The sequence below is a fragment of the Falco punctatus genome (assembly GCF_963210335.1).
Source record: "Falco punctatus genome assembly, chromosome: 12".
In the NCBI taxonomy this organism is placed as follows: domain Eukaryota; kingdom Metazoa; phylum Chordata; class Aves; order Falconiformes; family Falconidae; genus Falco; species Falco punctatus.
The window spans coordinates 24,033,526-24,053,770 of record NC_137592.1 but is presented as its reverse complement, the minus strand read 5'-3'; the positions used below and the strand labels follow the sequence as shown (position 1 = coordinate 24,053,770).

General features: G+C 40.8%; 1 protein-coding gene across 3 annotated transcripts in view; it reads left to right on the top strand.

Moving 5' to 3' along the window:
- Positions 1-20,245, top strand: part of PTPN14 (protein tyrosine phosphatase non-receptor type 14) — a 119,138-nt gene that overhangs the window by 41,912 nt on the left and 56,981 nt on the right. For all 3 annotated transcript variants that reach the window (XM_080408432.1, XM_080408434.1, XM_080408433.1), the window contains one exon: positions 7,726-7,895. In XM_080408432.1, the coding sequence (XP_080264558.1) occupies positions 7,726-7,895 (170 nt within the window). The remainder of the gene's footprint in view (positions 1-7,725; positions 7,896-20,245) is intronic.

Genomic DNA, 20,245 nt, shown 5'->3' with positions numbered 1-20,245 from the left:
GTAAGAGTAACCCAGTAAAGACCATCTGTCACTGTATAATTTGACACATTTTTAGCTCAGGCAGTCTGTTAGTTTGAATCATGTTATTCTCAGAGCTGGCCAGATATGATCAGCAGCTGGAGCTTGGACAAACATTCTGGTTGTGTGAAAACTGAAGGCAGAAAGGCACTCAGGGCTTTGTGCTGTTGCTCATTCATCACAGCTTTGAGAGATCTTTGTAATACGAAAGTGAGGCTTCTCCGTTTCTTAGAATGCGATGGGTGTTACTTTCTGAACTGGGATGCCAAGGCCCAAGTTACAGTAACTTTCATCTGAATGTAAATGTGGTTTCACAAACAGTGCTGGTTGAATTATGCCAGTGGGAAGGAGACCACTGGCTTTTAAATATCTATTTTCATATAAATATATTCTTGTTACTGACATACTGAAATAGGCAACATTTGTTACTAGCAGGAGCAACTAGTAACAGTTTGAGGATGGTGGTTTTATTTTTTCTTTAGTTTAACTGAAATATTTCACATCTGAAACTCTGAAAGGCTCCTTTTACGTTACTAATGCTTCTGAAGAGGCTGAAGAAAACCCAGTCTTACTTTACTGAAGACTGAAATCCTTTATTTTCTACTTATTGCTGTAGAGTTCAGTTTTTAGTTTTAGTGTTGAGGCCTTTTTAGAAATATCTCTCCAATGTGCACGGCACAAATGAACTGTCTTTTTTTACTTACCTTTTGTGGACCCCTGACATATATCCTGCATGCTTGTAGGCTTTTGCAAATCACAAGTTGAAAACCATTGCCTGGAAGTTGCTGCATTGTCATCTTGACAGTCCTGGCTGATGCTTTCTGTAAGCACAGCTGGGAAATCTAATTATTGTGCAGTGTCTTACACTTGTTGGTCCACAGCCCTTTGTAATGGTGGCAGCTGGAAGGTAGCATACAAATAACTGCTGCAGATGAAAACTAAACAAAAACTCCTGTTTGTGCATCAGTAATGATAAGAAGAGAAGAATCTCGCTCTGTGTGTGTGCAGAATAGGCAGGAGAATGTGCAGGCAGGAACAGAGTGGAGCGTCAGAATATTGTGTAGTGATTTTTTTCTTACTTGGGATTTTTTTCATTTGGATTTTGGTAGAATCATTTCACCCCTCCCCTTCTAATTGCTGCTTTTTTTTTCCTTTTCCTCTTTCTGTTGGTGATGCTTTAGGGTGCCTTTACAGAGAGGTCAGGTCCTTCCCTTTCCTTCCAGTGCAGAAAGGAGTGAAATTAATGAAGTGATTCTCCTCGTATTCCTTATCTAGTTGGTGAAGCAGAAGTCTGTGGCCTAATCATTCTGTCCAGAGCTCCACCTGTGTTTGTGAACAATAGCTCTGTTAGCAGGCTAGCATTCTTTCCCACAAAAAATTCTGTGATTTCAGAACATGTTTTGTTCTATTTTGGAACAAAGCCTGAAGTTTCAAAATTTTCCAGAGAAAAGAGATGGGACAGTAGAGTAGCAAAGGAAGTTGTTTTGGTCAGTGTTCAATTTCATGGGGGTTTTCTGTTGCTTTGGTGTTTTTTCATTTTCAAAATTGTGTCATGCAAAAAGAAATATGTCAGCACAAAAGGTTTGTGTTTCAAGATGAAAAAATATTTTAACAACACAGAAGAGAATGCTTTGATGTTGTTGGAACAGTTTCCCCTTCTTTCATCACCCTCCCCACTTTTTTTTTCTAAACAAAGTTTTGGCAACGTTGAACCAATTTTGTAAAGTTCAGATTTCAACAGTACAGCATTTTTTGACAGAGGTGGTTGTTTGGTGTTTTTTGTTTTGTTTTCTTTAAATCTCTTTTTCTGATTGATTCTGGTAGCATCCATTGTTGCTTTAAATGTTTAGGAGAGAAGAGAATTACTAACCTCTTTCAGCTTAAGGGGGTTTCCCTGTACCCTCCTCTGCTTCTTTCATGAGGAATAGTTGGAGCTAGTGAGCTTACAGGTGCCTGATGCTGGGTGCTGTCTTTTCCCTCAGACCCCAAATTAATTTCTTTTCCTGCCCCTCTAGTCTTCCTGCCATGGTTTTTAGGGAGCTTTGTAGGATAACAAAGCTGATGCAGTCATTTGGTGACTGTCCCCTTCCCTCTTTAGGCCTGCTATCATGTTTGAATTTGCTGGCCAATCAAATTCTACAGAAGGATCAAAAATACTTTGACAAAGCTCAAATTTCTACAAGTTTGTGCAATTGGATAGGTGAGTAGAAGAGAAAAGCCCATTAAGTGTACCAAGGAGAAAATCCTTGCAAGTGTCCGTATTGGAGAGACCTTTTAAATTCCCCAAATGCAGCAGAAACTTCAGGAGGAATATGCTTTTCTTAGAAATCCTGATCAACAAACTATGATGTAAAAGTAAGGAAGACACCAAGCTTTGTTAAATCCCATGCTCACAAAACAGTGCTAAAGTCCTGTTTGTCTCCTCCGTGTGGTCTCAGGTAAGGATATGTATTCTTCTAAAAGTAAAAATCAGGTTTTATTTGATACTTTAGTTTGGTCTTATGTTTAAATAAGTCCCAGGTGTATCCCAACTTCTACCTTCATGTCAGGAATGCATCCACATTTCACTCAAGCTGATTTCTTAGAAATAAACAAAAAACTGTCCAACCCCTCCCCTGCTCCCCCATCTGAAAAGCAAAACTGCTTGAGATTACTGTATGTATTGTTGTGAGGGACTGTCAATCATTATACCACACATGACTGAAAAACCAGTATCTAATGGATTATGCATATTTCCATTTGATCTCTGGGGAATGCAGCTCCCTCCCTGACTGAGTCAGGGTTCAGGAATAGGTCAGTAGAAAGTGTAGCCATGTAACTACTGTAAAATCTGGGTTTATCCTTTTCAGCAAAGCTCCTGACAAAGCATCAGGTCTTCTAGTTGAACAGTTTGACTGATTCCAATAAAATGAGCTCTTATGCCAACATTATCTAAAAAGTGAAGATGAGAAGAGGGAAAGAGAGGAAAGACAAAAGTCAGAAATGTAATTTTATAATCTTTTATATATGTGCACAGATTATAAAAAGGATTTTTTTCCCCAGTAGAATGGCATTTTTCCCTTCAAGTGAGACTAAGTGAACCTTCTTGAAATAGTAATCTGTACAAATCTGTTGTGAAATTTCATGTCTCTTCCTCCGTTTTGTTCTCCTTAATTCACGTTACAAAACAATAAAACATTTAAAGATGGAATGTTCTGATGTATTGTAAAAGGGAGGGAGAGGCCAAGAAGGCCCTTTTCAACCAAAATTATTATTTTAAGCTAAATTTCACAGTAGTACTGCCAGCACTACAACACTGCAAATCCCAAACCAAAGCAGGAGGACACCGAGTGCTGAGTAGGAGTGGCCATTTGCTGCCATTGTGACCTTTTCTTTGTGCCCTGGAAGGTGTCGGCTCCTCACAGGGTATGACTGAATACCTGTGTTCAGCAGCCAGGTTGCCTCGAAGTCTGGCTTGGTTTGAGTTGTCTTGCCAGTGAAGCTGCGATGGGGTTCGGGCAGTGCTTGGACAAGAGACCTTCTAGGAACAACTGGCTGCCGTAAATGGTGCCTTCCCCTCTCTGAGTGCCCTGGGATAGCAGGGCTTAATGCTTTTTGCCCGGAGGAGCTGGAACTCTGCCTCTTTCTCAAGGATAAATATTTAGTTGGCTGGTTAACCAGATGCTTTAATAAACACTGATCCTGTCTCATTGGATCCTTTTGAATGAAATTTGCTGTTTTAGTAAGTGTCTGTCATCTGTTGCTGGCAATTCTACACCTTTTGCCCCACATAAAGGCAGGGGTAGTCGGAATCTACTGGGAACCCAAGCCCCAAACATGTATGTTGCCTCATGAACTGGCAGCTATAACATTATCTTTTTTTAAGACTTCTCAGCACAGGTTTTGCATATCCAGTTTTCTGACTCTCCATATTTCAAGGGTCACCTTTTCACATAGTGTCGTTGGGGCGTGCCAGTGCTCTGGTTCTTGTCTGCTGCTTTAGCAGAGGAGTGCATGCAGTTCTTAGAGGGGTGTCAGCCAGTTTCCTTGTACCACATACGAAGTGGTGTGGTAGGTAAGACAAATTTTAAAACCTTGAGAGAAAATTATTGTAAACTCTTTTCCAGCAGAGCTGTTTGTGTATTTGCAGATAAGCAAACCAAAAGCACTAGCAACTGAAGCTCTTTGTGTGCAGAATGGATGTGTGTACATACATTTAGTGTTATGAAAAGTTTTCCTTCAGTGTGTATCACAGGTCTGCCAACTGTATCTGGAAAAAGGATTTTTTAATTTTATTTATTATTTTTTTTTAGAAGCAAAAGCCATCATTCACTTTCTTTGCCACTTTGCTGATGTATCTGCTAGGTAGAGCAGCCTGTGTTACTTCAGTGTCTGCCAAGTGTAGGTGTAGAAATTTATTCCACGAAAACTGGAGTGAAGTCAGTGGTTCGCTTTGTACGGATAGACAAACAGACCAGCTTTTGGAATCAACCTAGTTTTCAATCAGCTGCTTATAGAGAAAAAGACCCCATTTTTACTTCCCCTCCTCTAATTTGTGGGGTGTCCGTATTGTAAAAATGTTTTGTGGGCTGGAGTGTATGGCAACACATGACTCTGATTCTGTAAGGCCTTCTGGACCATCATGTGCCTGGTCATAGCATACTGAACTTGACGGTCCAGCCATTTCCAGTCCCATGTTCCTTCATTCCTGTTTGGGAATTACTAATGTTCCTAGGGGAGAGAGTCTCTTCAGGTGTTTGCAGTAGTGGCTACAGAAGTCCTTCCCCACTGTGGGTTGTTAAAAAATACTAACATTTTCAAGAAGTTGGCAAAAGGGAGCAGATAACTCTGTTGGTTGTCTATCCAAGGTGTGTGCATTTGTGACTTGAGCTCTGCTCTGCAGTCCCTATGCTTCATCTGCAGTTGCCTGATGCTCTCCAGGCTGCTTTCCAGGAAAACAGTTGTCTTCTAGTTGTGTGAAAGGCGTGCTGCTGTGGTCAGTCCACTGTATCTGCTGTAGTCTAGAAGCTTAAGCACTGCATTCCCTTTGCTGCTTACTCTTCAGAAGTGATTCGGGACTCTGGATCTGGTACTTGAAGAGCCTTTCTACAGGAGCAAATCTAAATTCTTGTTGTCCCTCTGCCCCCAATCAAAGGGGAGGGACTGCGCTCGTTTGAGCTGTTTAATTGCAATACCCTTAATACCTTGAGTAACTCCTTTAGACTTCAGACTCCAAATCATCTTAGTTGCTAAATGTTTTAGGTGCTTGATACTGCAAATTTGGGTCCTAGGTGATGTTTTGACTTTTTAAAGTAATATGGAAGATCTGTTTTCACAGCTGTGCATTGTTACTTGCTGAGGATGAGCTGCCCTGCAGTGATTTTCAGGAGTTTGTGTGTTAAAGGATTGCCCTAATGAGGTGGTAAAAACACTGCTTTTTTCGGCCTTCACATGAATTCCTTTACTTTGCTGTCTCCGCTGTCCCTCCCACCTTCATTTTAATCTAATTACTATAATGATGAGCTCATCAAAAGAACTTTTTATCCAGCGATGACTACAGAGGGAGAGTAGACATGTATCAGTGAATTGGTTTGTTTTGTTTTAAGTTTATCCTATGAGAGATGTTGACTTCTTAATTTATTTGCACCTTGGATTGATTGATTTATTGAAGATACCTTTAAATTCTAGAAGGATCCTCCTAAAAATGAGAACTAGCTTGCTTCACTGTACCAAAGAGAGATTAAAGAGAAAGGACTGAACAGTATTTGAGCTATAGTGCGCGTTTGTGGGGCTAATTGAGGAATCAAGTTGATGTAGTTATCACCTTTGTTAAATGCTAGTCTGGACGTTCTCCAGAGTTAAAAATATGTACATAATGAAACCCTAAAGTAAATACACCTGTGCTCCAAATCAGAGTTTTTGCATATGATTCTCTCTTGCGTGCCCTGAGCTATAAAATAGCTGGAACAGTGTTGCCTCTGCTGGCTTCTTGTCATTTCTCATCATTTTAACTTTTCAATATTGCATTATTTGCCCTTCTGTTGTATGCTAAGTCATGGTACATGCAATGATTTTTAGAGAAGTGTCCTTACCAAAGTGAAACAGGCTGTTGATGGTGACTTTTGCAAAGTCTAATGGTTGCAATTTGTCTGCTACTTTTGAAGACTTCTTTTGTTTAAAAGCATGAACATCTAAGAAATCCGATTGGTGAAATGTTGATGGTTAATTTATAAGCCAAACTTTTTTAATTTTTTAAAAGTAATTTCAAATGAAAGCTTTATAAAACAGCACATAGGGGTTTTTCTATTCTTTATCTCAAGTATCTTTTTTTAAAATGTGGTGCTATGTATAAAGGATTGTGACTGCCTGTGGAAGTATTGTTGTCCAGGTAAGTTAAGCTATAACAGCAAAATAAGTATTTTATTTTTTTTAGGGTTAATCTAATCTAATGGAAACTACTGGAAAGTTTTCATTGAATAGGGAGTCAGTTGGATTAAACATGAAGAAATTTTATTGAAATGAAATGAGAGAAATATGCATAAATAGCAATTATTCCACTTTCAGATCCTAAGTTTGCTTGGTGTCCACAAAAGTTTCTCTCACAGTTTGTTTCATTCATTCCAGTATTAGTATAAAGCGGTATTTTATATTGAAGGCATTGCTGGAAATCTCTAGATGCTCTCAGCTAAAATACTGTTGAAAAAGCTGTTGGTACGAGCTTTACAGTTAGGGCTACAGTCAGATTTCCAAGCAACTGATGGAGTAGGTCCTTTGCTAAACGTGAACACTTTTTTTTTTGTTTTTAATTCAGATCTGTAGTCATAGTACTTGCTGTTAATTATAGTACGTATTTGCACGCAGTAGTAAATCAGTGTGTTTAATACAGTGGTTTAAAGGCTTTTCAATAGACTCATTCATGATGGATTGGCTATTCCTTCAGCTGCTTATTACCAATTTGTAGTATATGAAGCTCTAGTTCTGAATATTGTTCCTTGTTAAGTGCTTTCCACTACCAACAGTTCCATGTGGCTTTTACAGGAGGTACTACAGCCATTGAGATTTACACAGGATAGGAAATAGCTGAGGTTTTCAACCTGGTATTTTCTGTAAGAGCCTAGAGCAAACAACTGGTGTGTGTGATGCACATTTTAAGTGTACTACTTGTCCATCATAAAAACTTGTGAGTGCATTTAAAAACAAAACTAAACATGTTCTGCATTGAGTAAACAGTTCTGGTATTGGTTGATATATTTTGACATGTGTGTGGGTTTGCATTCTTTGTTTATAGTTGTAAGAGTCCTTGTCCTTTACCTGCAGTGGGCCTGATCCAAAGTCTCATGAAGCCTTTGTGCTTTGATACAGACTTAGCGTTTGCTGTCTGTTCACAAGGCACAGGTGCAGAAGAAAACAAAGACTCAGACGCTTTCTGTAAATCATTTATGTCACCTGTGCCATAATGTCAGAGCAAGCTCTTTAATATGCATTTGGGAGAGATGGTAAGGGGCAGGTAGTACTCCATGAAGTATATTATAATGCAATATTAATTTGTCATTGTCTTCCAGATTGTACTAAAAATAAAAAATGACAGTAAAAAAGGAATTACTCTGATTTTGTATATGGAAAAATTTACAAAGTGCCATCTGTTCTTATTTGCATTTGTACAATCGATTGCATGTGTGTGATCTAGCAGAAAAAGGTAAACTGACACTATTGTGTTTCTTTATCTAGACGCACTACTTCGGCCTTTGGTTTCTCAGCAAGAACCAGCAAGACCGCTGGGTTGAACTGGAAAAGCCTCTGAAGAAGCAGCTGGACAAATTTGCCAATGAGCCTTTGCTTTTCTTTGGGGTAATGTTCTATGTGCCCAGCGTTTCCCGACTGCAGCAGGAGGTGACAAGGTATGTGGTTTCCCTCTGATCACACTACTGTGATATAGCTGGAAGGGAATGGACAGTGGCTTCATTTCTGGCATTCAGTATTTGCTCAGGTATCATTTGTTTTATTCCTTTCCTGGTGATTGCCCCAATGGGGAAAAAGTGAGAGAAATTGCCACTTGATTATATCTCATTGCGGGGGGTGGGGGTGGGTGGGGGGGAGAGGCAGTATTGGTGAATGCTTGCATATGACCAACTGCAGAAGCAAAAAGGGAGTAATAGATGTAACTTTTAAAACCTGACATCAATTTTAAAAGGAATGTGGCGACCATACTCTTTTTTTTTTTTTTTTTTTTTTTGTAACCTTCTACTGATTAAAAGGAAGCCATAGGCAAAGGACCTCTATATACAATTTCAGTTTGTTATTCTTAAGTCTACCTGTACTTTGTTGAAAGTGAACTTTGGCATCTTTTCTGGGTTTTGCCCATCCTACTCCTAATTTTTTTCCCCTTACACTTCACAAAAGGATTAAAATTGTTAGAGAGTATTAGTGCTTTAATTATGATCACAGTGTACCTTTGCAAACAACTTCAGTGGGAATTATTCTTTCATTTAGAGCCCTGTGCTGCAGTTGTAACAATGCAACTGTTCTGAGGGGCTATTCGTGCAAACCACATCACTGTGTGGTTTTCCCACATCTGTGCTGTACTTAAACTTAAACTTAAAAAAAACACACACAAAAAAACCAACCCACCCCAACAACAACATAAAACACCACCAAAAAAAAAAGAGAAAAGAAAAAAAGCCCACCTCACCCAAAAAGGGGTGGGCTTGTTGTCTTTTCAACTAAAATTATTTCATTTATCTTGTCTAGAGCAAAGTTGCATCAGTACAGCTAGGGGTAAAGCCTGGAATAAGCGGGTGAGGGCTACAGGGTGGCAGAAGCCTCCCCACTGAAAAAATACTCTGTTGCTGCAAACCTGAAATTCACCATGTGGTCATTATGTCTAAAAAAGGCATATAAATAGTAGAGAAACAGTAGTTTTAATTCTAGGTGTGCAAGATGTGAAGTGTTTTTTGTGTTGCTGATTTTGTATTTTAAAGGATTTTTTTCTTAACCCAGCTGGAGAATTGACTTTTGATAGGATGTGAAGGGTTTGATTCTGAAAATGGCAGCTGTCAAGCAGTCCCTTGACTACTGTAATGTGGGATTCTTGCCAAACAGGGGGCTGAAAGCATCACAAAGCTTAAATTTCCTTGGGAATAGACTGAACATTGATGCTTATCGGTATTTGTGTGTTCCTGCTTTGTACGTGTTGGGAGAGAGAAGCCTCGTACCTCTCCAGAATTATTTAACATGCATTTGGAATGTCTGAAGCATTCTGTTGCTCACTTTTGTCAGCCCAATCCTGGCCTAGTTGTGTGCAAGGAAGCACTGTAGCTGCTTGGATGCTATTATCTCTTCAAGCTGCAGCCTGCAGTGCTGATTGCTCATTCATAGCTCACCTGCAGAGGTGTATTTGCTCATTCTGCCCAGGTTGGTAATAACAAAACATTCCAATGACAATTGAACTTCAGGGCACTCTCAGTTGGAGTGGCTGCTGAATTGTTTTTCTCTCTGAAGTGATTGATAGCATAAACTGCAGAGTCTTACAAGTTTCTCTTATGTTTCTTTCAATATCTGTAGCAAATCCAGCAGCTTACTAATGGATCTCAGATACACAATAGCCTGTTAAGAATTTTTTTTTGTTTGTTTGTGGGGTTTTTTTTGTTTGTTTCCTGAAGTGGAATTGCTTCACTGTAGGTGATGTGATGGCAGCAAACCTTCAACTGTGCGATTTTAGATAGATGCGGTAAATCTCGTGTTTGAAGCGGTGAGTGGTGGGGACTTGGAGGACTCCTGAAACAAATTGCAGAGAAAGGCTTAGTCTGAAGTGTGATTAGATGGACAGATGGGGGGATTGTTGCTTTTTATGGCTTTGCTTGCTCTTGGTAAGCTGTTTAAACATTGGTTTTGAAATGGAGACTGGCTGCTTTTAGGATTAGGCTTGATCATGATATGATTACCTGTGATGGTGAGGTAGGCACTAGACTCACCCACTCAGTGCCTAAATATTTTACTTATATTTATGTACAAATGACAAATCTGTCTTAAATGTGCATCTCATGATCAGACACTTTATTTGCTTCTGGGAAGCTGCAGAACCTCCACAAACAACCAAACCCAAAATAAAGCCATCACCAAAGGCTGAAGCTGCAGAACTAGTGATAGCACTGCTAACAATCGATCTGTTACCTTTATGACCTTATTTTGGCAGAAACATCTCCAGCCCTGAGCTTGCCTGGCCATGTTTGGAGCTTGAGGTGAAACCCATCTCTCAGTCCAGGCTTTTAGTTAATTGTGGACTCCAGAATTTCCAAGGTTGGTTAATATTCCGTAAGGATGATGAAAAGTCTTCTGAGAATACTTCAGCAAACACTTACATAATCGACAAGTATTTGAAAACCAAGGAACTGGTTTACTGAGGTGGTTTACTCTGCTTCTGGTATGCAGGATTTATAGACTGTCTTGATAGCTATTTTTTGAAAGATTTGCCCCAAATTGAATATTTCTCCCTACTTCCAGTGACTGCAGCCCCCCCCCCCCCCCCGCCCCGTCTCACATACTGTCATTGTGAAGAGGGGAAAATGATCCAAGGCTTTTAGGTTTTGTTTGTTGAGAGGAGCATTACCTGTGGGGTTGTCAGTGGCTCTGAGGCAGTGTTCCTTAACCATTTTTATTTGAAAGACCATCTGGCTCTTCAGAACAGTCTGTGGACCATTTTGTATTCCTTTGTTGTTTGACAACTGGGACCAACAGGAGGAATCCTTGTACAAATAAGACAATCTATATTTAGGTGGAGCCATAATTATTTATAAAATCTTAACTTCTTTACATTTTATCATTACTGTTGTATATATTATGCTAATTATGCCTGCAGGCTCCTGGATTTTAGCTGCTTGCAGGTGTTGGTAGTGGTCAGGAGCTCTTTGTGGGTTTGCTGGTAACTTCATGTATTGCACAAACCAAATATAGATACAGAAATAAGGGTGGGTAACACTGCCCCAAGCACTATGTCCCCAGTGGTGAACAGACTCTATGGAAACCTGTCTGTATGTGACATGCTGGGAGAGGAGTGGAGTAGTAATGTAGTAAGAAGCCAGTGCTGTCCTTGGGAGGTACGATGTGGGAGTGTTAGTTGACTTGCTGAAGTGAAATGCAAGCAGCAGTGCTAACCACAGAGTTGCAGGATGGTTGAGGTTGGAAGATACCTCTGGAGATTGCCTGCTTTAAGCAGGGTCACCTAGAGGATTAGAAGCTCTAGGACTGTGTCCAGTTGGGTTTTGAATGTCTCCATGGATGGAGAGACTACACACCTTCTCTGGTAAACCTGTTCAAGTGTTTAATCACCCTTGCAATAAAGAAGGGGGATTTATGTTTAGAAGGAATTTCTTGCATTTCAGTTTGCTCCCTGACGATGTCATCATTTCAAAGGTCTGGATGGGTACTGAGTGGGTGAATGGGTTACCTGGGTTGGCCGTGTAACTGGTTGTTGAGGACCTGTAGAGCGGCAGGTGCCTGTCATGTAAACACAGGCACATCCATGAATTAATACTGGATGCCTGTAGTTAATTTGTAAGAGGTAGTTCTGATAACATGAGAAGGAAGGGCCTGTGGGATTCTTGGGAAAGAAAATGAAAAGACAAGACTGCCAGAGTAGTTTATTCAACTAACAGCTCTTTGAAGTCAACCTCTGAGGCCTGCGAGAAAAGATGAGGCAGAGTGCTCTGGGGGACACATTGTTTTAGTAGGTCAGATCTGACTCTGTGGCTTGCAGTTCTTTTTTACAAAATTGATGCTTGCTTAAAGATGCAAACATGGTGTGGGATTCTTTTTCTCCTCAAAGTGAAGCATTGGGACAGGGTAAGAAGCGCTAGCAGAACATCATCAGTCTTGCTGGGTTGGTGATTTTGAGTGTGAATAGTGAGGCTTGTCAGGAACAGCTGTGTTTCTTGACCTGTGCTGGAAGCTTCCTGGGGGCATCCTAGGGAAATGTCAGAAGGCAGCCACCAGTTGTAGAGTACCTATCTCTTCTTTCTGGTAGTGGCAATGAAATCAATGTTACTGCTATGCCTTGCTTTCAGTGTAATAGCATTCTGCTTTTGGCATTGGGCTTTCTCCTTGGAGAGCTATTCCCTACCCTCTAGTCCTTTTATTTCCCTGTTCTTTCTACTGTTTCTTCTGTCTTGGGTTGAGGCTCCCATCTGTACGTATCCCCACCAATGACTCCAGCATCTCCCTTGCCTCTAGTCCTGGCATTCTACCTGCACCCAGTCCCGCAGACATATTCCAAGCGTAAGTATGAATTAAAGCCCTGTGGTAATTTCTTAAGGTGTCATTGGGTGTTTTACCATGTTGTAATTGCTATAATTTGAAAATGTCTACAAGAATTTGTGATAAACCAAATAATAAAAAAAACCCAGCCAACCAACAAACCCCTCTCCAGGCTTGATGGCAGCTACAGCAAGAGCCATTGGGGTGGGAGTTTGGAGCTGGCACATTAGCAAAAGGCATTTTTCATGGAAGGCTACTTAGACAACCTCTTTTTAGTCATCCAGCTGTTCTCAGAGTGAGCAGCCATCGCAGGTGGAGATGCTGTGCATGCTTTTGGCATATCTAAAGCACCTGGGATCTACATACTCTCTGATATAAAGCAGTCTTTGTGATGCCCTGTAGAGTAAGTATTTGCATAGATTAGAAATATAAATCTGCCTTTTATTTTCTGCTAACTCCTCAGAGGGGAGGCATCCTTTCAACCATTTATTTTTAAAAAATAAGTCTTTGTACAGTGTCTAAAGTAAACAAGCTTGCTTTCAGTGTGCTTTCGTTCCAAAAACAGAGAACCCACACACTTTTGTGGCTTTCTGAAAATGTGGGTGCGATGCTGCTGTATGCACAAGTATCAGACAATCCATGGCCTCCTCCCACCCCTGCCCAGTTCTAAGGGAAAACCAAAGTTACATTTTGCTTCCCCAGTATCTCTTTGGGCTGGTTTTCTTTCTTTTCTTTCTTGGAAGAAGCTTTCAGTGTCTCACTATGTGCAGTAATATCCACTGATGTTTGTGCTGTTGCAGATGGGAGCATAATCCTGTGAAATGAGAGCAGTTCCTAGTCTGGGTGCCACCAGTGGGGCTGGGTCCCCATGGCGCTGTGCACAGTAGTCTGGTATGCACAACTGTGTAGGAAGGGACATAATCCAGCATCTGCACTGTGCTGCATTGGGCTTTTGCCCCAAGTTCAGCTGTCAGCTCTGCATTTTCCCTGAAGAACGTGCTGTACAGCTTTCCTGTGAAAGAAAACACAGTGTTTGGAATGGGATGGCTGCACCTGCAAAGTGTGGGAATGAATGTGTTTGCAGGTGGAAAATTAGAGCCTGTGGCTGCCAAGCCTCATTTCTGGAGGGCCTGTGAAAAATCAAGCCCCAAACTTGTCCTCCTTTAGCTAAGTGAACGTATATTTCCTCTCATATTTTCCTGCCTCACCCTTTTCTTCACCATTTCTTGTAGCTGTTTTTTTCTGTTTGTCTTTTAAGGAAATACTACTTCTTCACAATTCCTTGCCTTTCCCTTTCTTTATTTTTCTTCATGTGTTAGGTGAAGAACTTTTGAACAGACATTCTTCTAAAACATACAGAGCTGCAGGCTCTTAGGACTCTGAATTTTTAAATCACGTGAGGATAGAGTAAAAGGGAAAAAAAATAGTGTTTGACTGCTTCATATTTACAGGGAAAATTGTTCTGGCAAATCTACTCCCCGCCTTCCCCCCTAATAAACTGGACTTTTTTCCTTCCCCTCAAAAGAAGTCCTTCTTAAATGTCTCGCCTACTCGAGCTTATCTTTGCTTTTAGTCTGTTTTGCTTTGCTTTACTTTTTTTGAACAAGCTAAAGTTTCACATCCTCCTGTGTTGCTAGCTTTTAATACAAGTACAATCAGCTGGTGTTTTGTACCAGTCACTGCTGTCTTTACATGGTGCTTTTAATTGCTATGCTAAGTCTGGATATCACATATCCTCCTGTGCCAGCCTGGTTTTGTGGCAAGCTCGGTGATGTGGAACTCGTTTTGGCTGTTAAGGTTCTAGGGTACATGAGGCTGCTTTGCTTTTTGTGCTTGGTCACAGTCAGGCAAGTGATGGGCTGTGACAGGTTGTGTGGCCATGCTTGTCAGCACACCTCTGGTAGACCCATAGAATTACTTTTTTTTAATGCCAATGGTTCTTAAAAATTCTGCAACACTTAATATTTTTTTACTGTGAAAGTACAGAGAAATACCGTGCAGGATGGGAGGAGAAGAGAGATGTGCAGTTAAGTTTGATGGGTCAGCAAATGAGTGAGAACAGAGCGGCAAGTGGGAAGGTGGAGTATTCAAAAAACAAAGGCCAGAGTTTGGTCTCTCGCACCTGGAGACTTCAGTCAGGATTTAACCATTCAGTATTACTGGTGAAACTGAGTGGAAAAGAAGTTTCATTTTCAGGCAGCGGAAGCCTTACTGCCTCATCCAAATTTGTCTCTTTCCAAGAACCTTTTTCATGTCATGTTTATGGTGTACTTCCCAGTGTGTGTTTTAAGAGCATGCCTGCTCTCTTGGAAAGACGGCGCCCAGGAGCAGGCTACGCAGCTTCCAGAGAAAGGAACACAAACAGTTTCTCATTGCCCTCTTTTCTGGGAACTGTCGTAACTGCTGTGTGTGTGCTGATCGGCTCTGGTAGGCTTAGGGGGCAGCTCTGCTCACACCGCGCAGGAAAGGCCATGACGCACAGCCCTCTCTTGGCACTAGAAAGAGCGATGTGGCTTGCCCAATGGGAAAGATGATGCACCTCTTCACTAAGAAGCAAGACTGTTCTCTTCAACACAAATATGATATTCATGATCAGAACAACAGTCCCAGGTTTTTAACTATTTTAACTATTTTTAACAATTAAAAAGTCTCTATCCATTCTCTTTGTTGTTTCTTATATTGGGCTAGATCCTGGTGAGCATAAACCAGTCTAGCTCCTGTCTTCTAACAGGATATTTCCAACTTTATAATTATATATATTTTCTATATATAATATTTCTGTTATATAGACAGCTATAGGTCAATGGACTGTAATTTTAAATGATTCACATGACTTTAGACAGTCACTGCTCTTATACGTGGAAGCTGTATGAAGTGAACAGAAAAGGACAGGATGTTCTGTCAGAATGGCAGACCTTAGAAATGGAAAATAATTTGATCCCATGAATCCTTTCAAACCTTTTGTTCTCAGCTACATGATTTGGAGAGTCAAATTACTGGGTAATTTTTATAGGGGAATGGTGGGGAACAACTGTGAAGTGGCGTGGGTTGCCAGCTGACCTATATATGGTAATACTAATTCTTTCTTTTTTAACTGAAGGACTAACACACAGTGCTGTAGGTAGGTGCTGTGTTGTGAAACGCAGTAAAAGAAGAGTTAGGATGGGTACCAACGTACATGTCTTGTTCATGAGTATATTCATGAGACATTGCGGTGAGGTCTTCCAGAGGAAGCAGCAGGAACTCTGGAGCTGAAATCTTATAAAGTGATGGGAGGCAAAGAAACTTCTGCTGGGGTAGAATCCATTTTTTGTTTAGATTGCAGTTACCAGCCTGCCTGACCCTACAGGTCCCAGTCCTGATCATGGTCCCTGTGCTTATTGTTTTATGGCTGGAACTGCACCGTTTCTCCCAAGGCTGGGAGAAAGGCAAGCTCTGGGATTCATTGCTAGGTGCAGGTACTTGTGAACGCCCGGGGAGTCCTGAATTCCCAGGGATCCCAGCTCTCTTCTGTTGGACAGGACTGTGGATGGGTCTTCAAGTAACTTGGTAATGTTGATTTTTGTTTTTTTTTTCTTCCAGCTGCAGCAATTTGGGACCAAGGAGCAATGCACTCAGGCACCGTAGCTATTGTTGAGGGGCTCACGTAGCCCAGGCAGGGGAGCAGCTCTGGAACTGCTTGCAAGCTAGATGAGTCTTAAGAGCTCTGGGTGGCCACCCAGGCTTAGACAGTTTGGTCTATTTGCATTTTGGTGCTCCTTTGATGGTTTTATTGTTTTGTTTTAATTATTAAAATTTTTAATATTAGTGGTTACTGCAGCATAAAAAACACACGTTAGGCTTGTAGCTTGCCTTGTTGTAAACAAACTGATACTTAATTAGCTTTAATGTTTTTAGAGGACAGCAACAACAATGTGCAGTATTTGCTTGGGTCTTCTTGTGTTCATATTATCACTGTGTATGAGTTGTTTTGCTTTTCAGTAATATTCTTGAGTTGGTTCTTTTTCTATGTGTATATTAGTGGATGTTTAAACTTTGACTTAAAAATAAGAACTCCTTCAAGGCAGACCTAAGATTCAACATTAATTCCCTGTTTATAAAATATTTGCTGAGGAGGGCAAACCCTTCTCCCAGCTGACTTTCTTCAGTGAATGGGGAGCTTGTTCTCTGTGTGTTGGTTATTGAAAACTGAGCTCTTTGTACCAGATATTTTAAGAAACTGTTGACGCTTAGATCTAATCTATTACATTATACTGTGCTTTTAGACCAGAAAGTGAATGTGTTTTCATGTGTGTGGTTGGGCAGTACATATGTAGCAATTCTAAAAAAGTGTTGCACAACTATAAATACAGTGTTGGATACTTCAGCCTGCATTCTTGCTTTAGTGTGTTTTGGAGGCAGTGGCTGTGATGGCTAGAAATGTTGTAAGAGGAATGTCTTGGTGTTAGGCAGTATCACATATACATCTGATCATGAGGAAATAATACTTATTTTCTGTTCTGGGGCTTGGTCATGTGCTCTTACATCTTGCTGTCCTGATGGGAGCTATTTGTACGCTCAATTTTGGTAGAACAGATACTTCTGAAATATTCTAGGCTTTTTATTGGACTCTTTTAAATGGCAGCAAAGGTTACATTTTGAGTTTCTACTCTTCTCATATGATAAAGATACATCATTCACACACAGTGCCGGAGCTTTGTCTCTGGTCTTAGGTAGACCAGCTTGAATCCTTCTATGCCAGTCACGCTGGTGGAGGCACTTGTCAGGCACTTGGGAAAAGGCGCTTTGTATCTTCCTTTCCTGTATACCTGGACGCGTATACTATTGGAGACACTTACTGAATTTGTACATTGGTTGGGTGACCTGGGCTTGCACTGAATGCTGAGCAGCTCTAGCTGACTCCCACTAGGGGATGAAGAGGGTGGCTAGCTTTTACCTTTGTTGGGAACCAGAAGTGATTCAGATTTTTTTGGAAAGCACCTGGGTAGAATGATATAGCATTTTTATTGTCCATGCTTGTGATTTTTGTTGAGTATGTTAGGATTTTCTTTAAACTTTGCAGATCTTGAAATGGTGTAATGATAGGAATTTCGGTCTGGGGTTTTTCTAGATGTTCTAAAGAAAACTCAGACTAGATTGCTAGCTTGGCAAGAAAATAAAGGCATGAGAGGTATGACTCAAAGTGTTCTATAGCTTTCAAAAACCAGAAGGAAAAAAAGAGAACTTAGTTCAACCAAATAAAGAAGTATTATTCTTAATAGTAACATGACTTTGAAAGGGATTGATTCATGTGAAACTTCAGAAATGACAGTACATTAATTGTGCGTCCATTTCAGAAGTGCAAAGGGAGCCAGATGGAAAGAAATTGTAGGTATGTGAAAGAGGACAGAGGAGGAATCATAGGATATCTCAAGTTGGAAAGGACCCATAAGGATCGTTAAGTCCAACTCCCTGCTCTGCGCAGGATTACTTAAAATTAAATCATATGACTGAAAGTGTCATCCAGATGCTCCTTGAACTCTGACAGGCTTGGTGCTGTGGCTACTTCCCTGGGGAGCCTGTTTCAGTGACTGACCACCCTTTCAGTGAAGAACCTTTTCCTAATGTCCAGTCTGACCTATAGAATCATGGAATGGTTTGGGCTGGAAAGGACCTTTAGAGGTCATCCAGTCCAACCACCCTGCATTTGAGTAGGGACATCTTCAACTAGATCAGGTTGCTCAGAGCCCCATTCAACCTGAACTTGAGTGTTTCCAGGGATGGGGCATCTACCACCTCTCTGGGCAACCTGCTCCAGCGCTTCACCACCATCGTTGTAAAAAATTTCTTCCTTGTGTCTAGTCTAAATCTACCCTCTTTTAGTCTAAAACCATTACCTCTTGTCCTATCACAAGAAGCCCTGCTAAAAAGTGTGTCCCTATCTTTCTTACAAGCCACATTTAAGTGCTTGCCCTGACACAGCTTTATTCCATTTCCTCGTGTCCTATTCCTAGTCGCCAGGGGAAGTGACTGTGATTAGGATGTGACTGCAAACCACCATGTTAAAAATGTGTCTTGAATTGCATAGGGCAGTCAGGATTGAGCCTTAATTCCAGAAAGAATAGCTGAAGGTCCATGAGACTGAAGCTGGTTCTTCAGATATTTTATGATCCCTAAAGAGAAGGAAATAAATGAAGCATTTTGAAACTGGCTTTGGAGGTCTAATCGACTTCTGACGCAGGAGGGAGTCTTCTGCCTTCCTGCAAGGAAATGAAAACCTTTTGAGTGGCCCATATAATTTTATTCTGTGATATCACGTATATCTGACAGTTGAAATGGTGCAAAGGATAGAAATTTGGCCTTCTGTTTTTATCTGTGAAGTGCTTGCTTTGTGTATGAAGCTATGTGTTTGGATGAGTCACACCTGCCGCTTTTTGTTTCTCAGCCTGTGAGGAAGCTGTCCTTACCACTGCCGGCAATAAACACTTGTGTTATGTGGATCACTGGGATAACCTGGAGCGTGTTCTCTTCCATTTCAGTCCTGTCCTTGGCCCGTGGCTTTCCCCAGTTAGATTTCCCAGTGCCACGTGCACATATGGTTGCATATTCTCGGCTGTATTGTTAACAGTACCCATTTCCTATGTGTGTGATTATGGAAAAACAGGTGAAAGTCTGCTTGTATGATCTGAACGTGTCCCCTGTTCCTGTTTTGTGTTTGTAGCTGGTTACCTTAAATAGTGCTGAAAAGTGATTTTTAATCTTGCTGTAATTGGCAGTAGAACAACTTCATGAAAACTGCAAGTTACTTTTTGAAATGAAATGGAAAGTTGCGTCCTGCTTGCTTTGAACTGCAGGCTGTCTTAACGTGAGAGGGTGAGTGTACAGATAGTAAGCTTCTGTTTACACAGCTGGAGGATTGGTCAGAAGTTGCATTTAACAACTAGATCTACTCACAGTTGAAGAAGGCCCAGCTAGATCTACTCACACTTGAAGACTCTACAAGAAACCTTCAGCTAGGTATTCACTCTCAAGGACTGTCAAGCTTAAGATGGGATATAGAGATAAAAAATGACAAAAAATGGCCTTTGTTTAGAAATGAAACTTTAATAAAACAGAAATAATATTCTGTAGAATTAAAATTTAAGTCTAATGTTTCCTGATGGATGGGAGCATACTGCTATGACCATGATGGACAGGGGATTCACTGGTCCTCTGTTGCCTTGTCTCTGGAGCAAAGAATGAGCTTTGGTCTGGAGGTTTCTGTAAACTTAGTGAAGAAGCTTCTGCTGTGGCGGCTGTTGGAATGACTCTCAATAGGATCAGTTTTGATGGATTTTGTTCCCTGAAGGTTGTCGGTATATTGTCATTTTCTTAAACCAGACACAACTAAAAGCAAATAGAGGGATTTTTTTTTTCCTTTCCTGTAAGGCAGAATTACTCCTTTCATTTAGACTTCACGATGTTCTGCATTGCATGAAGAGAAAAGATAATTTGAACTAAATTAACTCTCACTAAGTGTGGGGGTGAAGTAGCTCTTTATTTCTTGGTGCACATATACCGGGAGGGAACTCCTTTAAAGCTAAGATACATTTTTAAAAATCTCTTTTTTCTTTCTTTCATTTACTGCTGGCATTAGGAAGACCACTGAGAAGAGATTACCATAGCTGATGAGGTTTTCCTGTACCTTAAAAAGTGAAACAGCAGCAGAGGCAGAAGGAATGTAGTTCCTTGGCTCTGCTGTGCAGCAGTTACATTTAAAAAATTTCTAACCACAATACTGTTTTCAACTGGGAATGCTACTATGTGCTGGAAAACTGGCAGCATTTCAGGGCATCTGTTACATTGTCTTTTCAATGTTTCCAGTGCATCAAAGGGCTTGATTTTGAGCTGCTAGGTGGTGTTAGTCATGTCTCCCATTGGGATTGGTCACAAGTAAGAATAGGTAGGGTCCGGAAGCACTTGGTAACTGTGATAGTGGATGCAGTTCAGTTTTGTGGGTGTGTTGTTACATTATATCAGT